Genomic DNA, 10,002 nt, shown 5'->3' on the forward strand with positions numbered 1-10,002 from the left:
TTTCTCATGTCCAAAATAAAGCATTCTCAATCTCATTCTCAAATAATATGCAAAATGAATATGTGTAATAAGCGCTCTAATATCTATAACCCTTGCTAAATCCTGATATTTTTTCTTATGGAGCCTGCAGATGTGTTGACATTTTTGAAGAAAGAAACTTCAAAAGTCTTAAAATTAAGAAATTCTCAGTGTATCAAATGTGATACATATGGCTATAAAGGTTTAAGGAAAAATAGCTGTAAAGATATTTATTCATTTATTTATTCAAATAATATATTCTTATTAACAATGAAAATGATAATGACCATTATGGATTTAAAAAAATTATCATCCATCCATGCCAACAATCCTCAGTCAACAACTGATAGTAAACTAATAATATTACAAACGAATATTGCATTAAAACAAGATGTTTGTACTGATGCTGACACTGATATTTATCAAATAAAAAAAAGTAATGGGGAAAAAATATTTGACTTCAATATATACATTTGTAGTTACAAAAAACGACTGTAATGTGCATGCTTAGTCTTTTGTTTTCGGTTGAAAAAAAAACATAGCAATGCTAAATTATATGCAAATTTGGTCCTTGTTCCTGTGTGTGAGTCACATGGCCACGTGACCAGGGTCCTCCTATAAATACATAAAGGAAGCAGGGTGAGTGAGTGCGGCTGTCTGGCTGTATCAGTACACATAGCCTGCCTGAAAATTGCAACATTCTTCATGCAATGCATAAATTTTAAAGTTGCATGTAAGGGTCATAAATCGTGAATCGGAGGACGATTGGTGATCTGTGATTGACTTGTACGCCTGGAAAGAGAGAGAGACACAGAGCAAACGAGCGAGAGAGCGGGAGGGCGAGAGAAAGAAGCAGAAGTTTCCCGTTGGATGACACTCGCACATGCACCCAAAGCTCCAGGAGACGCCATAAGCTGCAGGTCAAACTTGTTTTTGTCCTCTTACTTTTCTCTAGAAACATGTGTGCGTTAAGTGCTCGAGAACACGAGTGCGGCGAAGTTCTAGTGCGGTTCTAGAGTATTACTGGGCTCTCAAGGAGACCATCTCAGGAGGAAGGGAGGGGTGGACAATAAGGATGACTTTAGGGACGGATATGTCCGACAGCTCTGCATTGTCCGATGATGTGGATATTGACGTGGTCGGGGGGGACATGTCCGTCGGAAAAGACGGAAAATACATGCACCACGATTTCAATCTGGACTCCGATGATAACTACTCCCAGAACGCCGAGGAAGGGGCGTCCTCCCCAGGACTCAGCAGCTCAGACTGCCCGACGGAGCCAATGGGGCTCGGCGCGGAGCCCGGCGCTGTCATGGTGGGCGACAAAGCGAGAAAAAGCGCCCTGGTAAAGCCCCCTTACTCCTACATCGCCCTCATTACCATGGCCATTCTGCAGAGCCCGAAAAAGCGGCTCACCCTCAGCGAGATCTGCGAGTTCATCAGCAACAGGTTCCCCTACTACCGTGAGAAGTTCCCCGCCTGGCAGAACTCCATCCGGCATAACCTCTCGCTAAACGACTGCTTCGTGAAAATCCCACGGGAGCCCGGCAACCCCGGTAAGGGCAACTACTGGACTTTGGACCCGGATTCGGCAGACATGTTCGACAACGGGAGCTTCTTGCGCCGGAGGAAGCGCTTCAAGAGGAACCAGGGTAACGACATACTGCGGGACGCCGGAGGCTTTCTCCCCGGGTTCGGATACAACCCGTACGGATACAGCTACGGACTTCAGGTGCAGAACTTTCACGCCGCGCACAACCCGTATCACCCACACCACCATGCCCACGCGGGGGGATCCTTTCCGTTTGCAAACGTGCCGTGCACCTTGCCCTCGCCGATCTTCCCTGCGGCGCCTCCTCCCTTGCCAGTGGGGGCCGACTTGAGGAAGCCCTTCTACCCGGCCCTGGCGCCTCTCAAGACGGACTCGAGCGCCCCGAGTCGGCCCTCGTTCTCCATCGACAACATCATCGGCGCGGCCAACTCTACCGCGTCGTCGTACAGCGCGCAGCCGGGCGGACAGGCGCATATCCTGGCCATGCTCAGCCCGGCTTTGGCCTCCGCTTCCAACAACTTGAGCCTGTCGCAAGACTTATTACAGCCCGGGCCTCACGGGCAGACCTTTCCAAGCAAAAACCTGAACACTTGCCCTTTCTAAAAACAAACATTAAAAAAAGAACCTCCCCTGAACTGAACATATTTTTAATAAAAATCCAAATGTGGTTTCGTCCTAAGGTAGGCTGAACATTATTGGTGAAAAAATATAAGTATTGTGTTTTGGCTCCTAAGAGGGTTTATTTAAGCTTTGTAAATAGATGCTTTTAAGAAACAACGATCCATTTAACGGGTCCTAACCTGCCCTTCATTGTGCTGTATAAAAAGTAACACCCCGTTAAAATTAAACGTGTCACCATTCAAGAGTACATTTTTCATATCATATAATTGTTTTGAATTTAGTGCGTGGTGACATAGGTGGCACATGACAGACAACTCAGGTTTTTAACTTAGAAAAGCACATGCAGATGTGTTTAAAATATCGCAGCAGCCCACAAATCTCCTGTGATTTTTTTTTTTTTTTTTCATTTTAAATGTTGTTGGTTAAAAAAAGCACATTACCTCCACCTAAACTTGTTTCATGGTTGTATTTCATATACAGTTTTATGTCATGTGTTGCCATAGCAAAAGATACGTGTTCATTATAGGTCATTTTTTGGTTGTAATGACAAAAATAAATGTTTGTGCATTTGAAAAACAAGGAAAACTCTACTTCTATTTTGTTCAGGTAAATTCAAATTGCAATTTTATCATGAAGTGTGATTTTTGAAGAGAGAGCTTTCTTTCATTTAATTTAAATATATCCAAAATTCGCTGGAAATCAGGGTGTGGGGGCCAGCATTCATTCCATGTGTGGCTCTTGCTTATACAAAAAGACCCTTTTTTCTAAAGGGCCTTAAACTACACACTGTGCAAAACTTGGTGGCTTGTAATTGAAAGTGGACAATATCCCTATAAGCTCTTTAGATTTTGTGGAGAGAATTAAGGGGGCTTTCGTTGCTAATTTGTCGCAGCATTTTCACTGGGGCTCCTAATCCAGTGTAATGCGCATTGCGGGGCCGTTTGTTGACGTTGTCAGCGTGGACCCCCAGCCCAGGGGGACTCAATGCGCGCACAGCAAGGGGTCGTTCTTTGCCGGGCCCAGTGCAGCCACACACATTTAGGTGCCTGAAAAGCATGCTCTCAAAGGGCCCTCGGTTTTGCAAGAGCCGCTTTCATCTCGTCTGTGTTGTCACGGAACACGACTAAAAAGAAGCAGTGGGGGACCCCCTAAACAGGCCCAGTGGTCTTTTTGGAGCAGAGCATGTTGGTGGACAGACGGAGTTTTGCTTTGTGCGCAAACGCAGAGACAAATTAGTTTGCGGGTGTTTTGACACGTGATTATTGAGGATGAAAGGCGTGGGAGGGATGACCTGTCTCGTCTGTCTTGTCGTGCAACATCGGTGATTTTGAAAGGCTTTGAAACGAAAACCAACACATGCTTCTTTTGAGTCTGCATGAGCAAAATCGACCAATGAGGCGCGATATGTTTTGAATCCTCTTCTGTCTCCACGCACATCCTTCAAACAAAAAAAAGCTGGCTTTAGCGAAGAAAATGCATTATTAGACTGATAGATCAATTTATCTTTGCAGAAATGTTATCAGTGTGCGTCACTGTGGCGCCTTAATTTTTATTATGCAATTTAAGTCAGATTTCACCTATAACAGGTAAATAAAAAAAATAAAAAAGAAACACGTATGCTTATTTCTGTCATTAAAATGCTAAGCTTTTTAATGATTTGCAACACACCTCAATGAAATAATAAATATATGTCAGTTATTTGGCTTGTAGTCTAAAAATAAATAGCTTTTGAGAACTACAATATATTCTAACAATATACCGCAAAGGGAGAGCCTATATATATTAATATGGCAGATTTTGTAGAACTATGTGACCTTTAGGAGCTGCACAAAATAGGCCCTGTTCCTGGTGGATTGTACGTTAATTGAAGCAGGAATTCATTATAGGACGTCCAACTGCAACATTAGAAAAAAAAAAGAAAAAAAAAAAAGAAAAAAAAGGGTGTTCGAATTAGCTTTTATGTGTGTTTTAAATAACGACACCTCTAATGTTTAGCTCCCTGATGGGATGCATGCCTCTTTTGTCTGCTAAAGGCCTAAAACGGACGTATATGCATCGCAAATGACGTCCACATATATCAGTTTACTGTAAAATATATTAAAATACTATATTATATTTTAAAATTATTATATTAATACAAGTTTCCCCTTCTTAGGGGACAATAAACTAAAACTGAAACTGAACTGAAATATCTTTGGCAAGAAATGAAAGCCCTAAATGAACAAATTCTAAGTAATTATTATTTTTAATTAATTTATAATAATAATAATCTCGTAATTCTTAATGTTCACTTCATTAATGAAATTTAAAAATGTAGAGATTTTTTTCCCCTCTATATATTCTAACTGACCGAAAGAGCAAAGATTGCGCCCCCTCGTATATGGGTTTTCCTAAAATGACGTTAATTCCCTTGCGACTCTCCTATACATGGCTGTCGTGCAGACGCATCTCAGTTGATAAAGAATTTCTGCATGAAACAATGAGAAAGCATCAATACAAGCACACACTCACACAGGGCAGCGCTTTTTCTGACATTGACTACAATAGATTACAGACTCGGAAATAGACCTATGTTTTTCCTGTTAAAAAACAAACACCACAACAAACAAATCGCACACCCAGCGACTATCTTCCCTTTAATTTTTTTTTGTCTTCAACTGCACGCTTGTGTCTGACACCGGGACCACCCACACGAGACGGTTCTCCCCTCGGAGAGCGTCAGAGAGCGACGCACGTCATTTTGTGTGACGTTGTCTCAAGGAATAGGCAAGAGTGATGTGTGACGTGACAGCCAAATGACTCCAAAAGTGTTTTTATACTTTTTTTTTTGCCCCCTCACACTAACCGCTTCCATATGCGCTTTGGAAGAAAATGCATTGTTATTTTTTCCCCATTGATACATTAGAGTTTTTTTTTTTTTTTTTTTTCAAAATATAATGTTTTAATTCTAATATCATTACAACACAGGAATATTTTAGAGGGTTAAACGGGAGGGAGCTTAACTAAAATCGTTAGTCTCAATTCTAATTTCCTAACTCACCACCTTGTCAGTATAACTGGATCCCCAATCGATACATCTTACTTAGATTTGAAGGACAAAAGGGCAGCTTTGTTCAATTGCGTATGTGTTTGTCAAGAAGATGTGGATATGGTAAATGGTAGGCATGCTGCACTTTACAGAATTTTATAATGATTGGAAAATAAACCATTTTTTAGTCTAAATCAATGCACAATCTGATATAATATAATATAATATAATATAATATAATATAATATAATATAATATAATATAATATAATATAATATAATATAATATAATATATTTTTTTCATTTTATCTGTGGCACCTGCAATCGAATTACATCCAATAACTCAAATCATGTCTTTAAAATGCTGAGGCATCACATTAGGAGGTATAGTATTATTATTCCCCCCCCCCCCCCAATAATATGGCATGTTGTAGTCTGCTGAGAGCTGTTCCTAATATTTTGCTTCCCCTAATTGCTTACCCGAGAGACAAGCCGCAATCACTATAATAACCACATTATTAAATCGATACATCTATTTTGACGTGTCAATCCAAACCGAGCAACATTAGCTGAAGAGAGAAAATCCATTTGAGCACATTATTAGAAAGTGTGCCTAATATAGTGACAGGAGACATAACAAATCCAGGAAAAACTTTGTGTTTTGGTACTGGTTTTGCTGGCACATGATGCTGATTTGTAATGGGGTTCGTTATCCCTATAATAAATCGCATTTAAACACAAATTGTGGGATTTTAACTATAACGAAAAAGTATTTAAGAAAAATATTCTACACACTTGTCTTCTGCTGCCATCATGCACAGAGGAATGTTGGCCCAGTCCGTGCATGTGACGATCCACGGCCGACCTCGATAAATCACCACACCCAGACCACTCTCCCACTTTCACCATGCAACCCTCAGCGCTCCCCCCTTTGCAGTGTTCTCTGTGTTTTTGCACCACACAAAGGAATCCCGCGCTTAATTAATTTAGAATGTGTAAATACAGCCCCGGACAGTCAACTCCCACATGTGCCAGAACTTAATATGAACTTTGGAAGACACACTGACTGAAGAGAACACCTGCAGTTGGAAAAATAATAGACGGGGGAGGACACCATAAGATGCAGGTGATTAATTCTGCGAGGCAGCCAATTGCCTAAATATTTAACATTTAAACATTCACTGTTTTGACGCTTGTTCATTTGGCGTATATATATATATATACGCCAGGGGTGTCAAACGATTAAAATTTTAATCGAGTTAATTACTGCTTAGAAATTAATCGATCGTAATTAATCGCAATTAATTGCAATTCAAACCATCTATAAAATATGCCATATTTTTCTGTAAATTATTGTTGGAATGGAAAGATGAGACAGGATGGATATATACATTCAACACATAAGTACTGTATTTGTTTATTATAACAATAAATCAACAAGATGGCATTACCATTATTAAAATTCTGTTAAAGCGATCCATGGATAGAGAGACCTGTAGTTCTTAAATGATGAATGTTAGTACAAGTTATAGAACTTTTATATTAAAACCTCACTTAGTGTTTTCGTTTGAATAAAATTTGTAAAAATTTCAGTCAAAAAATAAACTAGTAGCCCGCCATTGTTGATGCCAATAATTACTTACACAATGCTCATGGGTGCTGGAGACTATAAAATCAGTCGCACCCAAGCGCCAGCAGAGGGCGACAAAACTCAGAAAAACACAACAAGTACACATTTCACTGTGCTGTCATTTTAATGTTTGAGCGGGGCATGTGCGTTAATTGCGTCAAATATTTTAACGTGATTAATTAAAACAATTACCGCCCGTTAACACGATAATTTTGACAGCCCTAATATATATATATATATATGTGTGTGTAAAACAAGGCTGAAAAAACAGTTTCTGTTCTTGCACCCCTCTTAAAATTAACTGCTGTAATTTAAGCCAAAAGAACTGTGGTGTTTGATAGAACAATATGTCTATATGCTGCCATAGCAGATTTATGGCGGATTAAGCCCCCGAACTATTTTTAATTTTACCCTGGAAACCCCCGTTTACAGATGTCGCGCAACCGCTTTTGTTTCAACCTAGCCATAAAAAGAAGATAAGTAATTATATTCATTATTCGAAATGTGTGTCATTTTTAACTTTGAATCATGAATTGATGTCTAATATTTAGTAAAAAAAAAAAGACTTTCAAAAATTATTCACTCGCATATTTAGAACTTTTGAGCAAATTACGTCACAATGAAAAAATTGGTGTCTGTAAATAAGTCACGGATATCTACCTCATAACTATCGCTTTATTGTATTTTTTTTTGTTACTGTCGCATTTTCCCCTGATATGTTAGATGATAATAATCGATCCAAACAAAGAAAATTTGAAAAATAACGTTTAAAAGGGTAAATATATGAAAAAGAAAATCTCGACCACTCCTTGTTGTCTGCGATTTCTGCATCGCGACCCTTGTTATATAACCATGTTTCACCCATAAAATCCCCCCCAAAATCCGGCTGTTGCCATTCACAGCTGTGTCTTGGCCCTCGGTGATCCATGCTTCATGGAGTTTTTAGATCGAAAAGAGGTAAGTACGCGATAATATCTCGTTAAAATAATGGTGTCTTTAATTATGCCCTCTCGTGCTCTCACCTCCAGTTAGGGATTCGCTGTTTAAAAAAAAAAAAAAAAAAAAAAAAATTAAATGCCCTCCTGTTAAAAATTTTTCTCCCCAGAAAATTGAGATTTTAAGCTTTCCAATGATGTATCACATATGCATATCGGACAATTTTGAAATTTGGCCAAATTGGACATCTCAGAGCAAGACCGCAAATCACCTGAGTGTTTTCCGCCATATGATGGCAATGAAAAATCAGTACAGAAAATAAATAAATAAATAAACAGCATTAGTGATATGAATATTTAGTATTTAATATTTAAGACGACAATTTTAGGTTCCTAAAATGTAAGTTGCATATGTGATATACGAATCTCCACTTGCGGTTTAATTATAATTAAAAAAAAAATATGATTGCAATATAATGCTGAGCTCAATTTAATAGAATTCGTAATAAGACGCATAGCAAGAGCATAATTAGTCAATGTGCACGTCATTTGTAATGATAGAATTCGGATCACTGACACCTTTTTGGCCCCCTCCATCTATTTTGATATAGAGAGGTGCAGCTGCTATGAGTGTGTGTTTAACTGAATTTTCCCTTTGACCTTTTAGTGCGGGCGTTAGATAAGATTTCATTTCGCAAAAAAAAAAAAAAAAAAAAAAAAAAAAATAATAATAATAATAATAATTTAATTAATTTATTTTATTTTTTCTTAACGAAAAATGTTTTACTTTTTCCATTCTTATTTTTTTATGTGAAACCTATAGAGAATAGACCCGGATTTTACAAAAAGCAATTGGAAAAATTGCCTTTAAAAATGAAAAATTAAACCTTTCCATACTGTAAATACATTTCAAACTGTCTTCAGCGATGGGTCGTGATAAATTGGAAGTGAATTCAGATCAATAAAATATATTTATATTATTGTTATATACTCATGAAAACGAAACTTTGTTTAAACTGACATCTAATCTTTTTTCCAGCGTGAGTGTCGTGAAAGTATGTGTGAGTTTGTGTGTTTTAAAGAAGAGGCAAACCTCGCGATAAAAATGGACTGTATCCAGAGTGAAACGCGATCACGTCGAGGTCGTGGGGCCAAACTTTTTAAGACTAATGTTTATTTAGAGAAGTGAGCGCTGTCTATGGGACTCCCCGTTCTAATGTCTTTGCCAGACCTGACTGCGTGGACCACCAGGCACGCACGAAGCCCTGCTGCAGCCTTCCTGCCTCACTCCATTCACACACGCACGCACGCATGATGAAACTATACTGAATGAATATTAACGACTGGACGGAACAAGGCTCACACTTTAATTTAAAGGATCGGTGCTGTTTGAGTCACCTGATTTGCTTTGCATGAGGCACCGAAAGGGATGTTTTTTTGAAACTGGCCTTTCGCTTGATCTCTGCCTCTTCAAATTGAAAGTGCAACATCAAACATTTTAACTCTCCTGAAGCTGCAATTGAAATAATCTGTGCTGGTGAAAAAAAAAAAACCTTACTAGCACGGGCGTAGGTCTCAACATTAGTAAAATAACCAGCATGTACACTTTTTGCTAGGGATGGGACATTAATAAAACCAAACAGATTGAGTGAACCTAATAAATTCATATTCTAAATGATCAGTACAAAATACATTGACTTATACTAACTTTCATGGGTATGGGTTCAGGTGATGCACCGTTTGATTAAAACATTTGTTTTAAAAAACTACCAAAGAAACATTTTTGAAAACTTCTAGAATAAATGTCTGGATTTTATTAGCAAATTTTTAAAATGCAATAGTTGAACATAAATTATGTTAACATATACAATAAATACAAACTTGTTGATGATCTCTTAACTGCCCAGGAATGCAAAAAATACATAAATAAATAAATAAAACATTTGTCTTTAGACCACTCAACATTGTCTGTCAAAATTAATACATTAAATATAACTGAAAAAACTTCATAACGTTAACAGTAGAAAACACATACAGGAGGACATTTCTCTTTCAGCAGTTTATTACTCGGGTTTTGCAGGTTAGCAAGTTCACACAGTCTAATGTTATGTTAACTCTGATGCAGGTCGTACTTTTCGTAGCAAAATTAGTGATGTGGTTCCCACCTCCACAACTTTGACGTCTTTTACATTACGTACAGTAGCTGCTGCTGGACGAA

The 10,002-nt window shown here is 38.3% G+C and overlaps 1 protein-coding gene across 1 annotated transcript; it reads left to right on the plus strand.

The window, feature by feature from the left end:
• The first annotated feature begins 680 nt into the window (after positions 1-680).
• foxd2 (forkhead box D2) lies at positions 681-2,701 on the plus strand. Its single transcript, XM_057841765.1, has one exon. The coding sequence runs from the start codon at positions 1,094-1,096 to the stop codon at positions 2,171-2,173; it is 1,080 nt and encodes a 359-aa protein (XP_057697748.1). The 5' UTR covers positions 681-1,093; the 3' UTR covers positions 2,174-2,701.
• The last annotated feature ends 7,301 nt before the right edge of the window (positions 2,702-10,002 follow it).

Source organism: Corythoichthys intestinalis, chromosome 7 (assembly GCF_030265065.1).
Source record: "Corythoichthys intestinalis isolate RoL2023-P3 chromosome 7, ASM3026506v1, whole genome shotgun sequence".
NCBI lineage: Eukaryota > Metazoa > Chordata > Actinopteri > Syngnathiformes > Syngnathidae > Corythoichthys > Corythoichthys intestinalis.

Coding starts and splice junctions, on each gene's coding strand:
- foxd2 (XM_057841765.1), top strand. CDS start 1,094: ATGACTTTAGGGACGGATATGTCCGACAGCTCTGCATTGTCCGATGAT.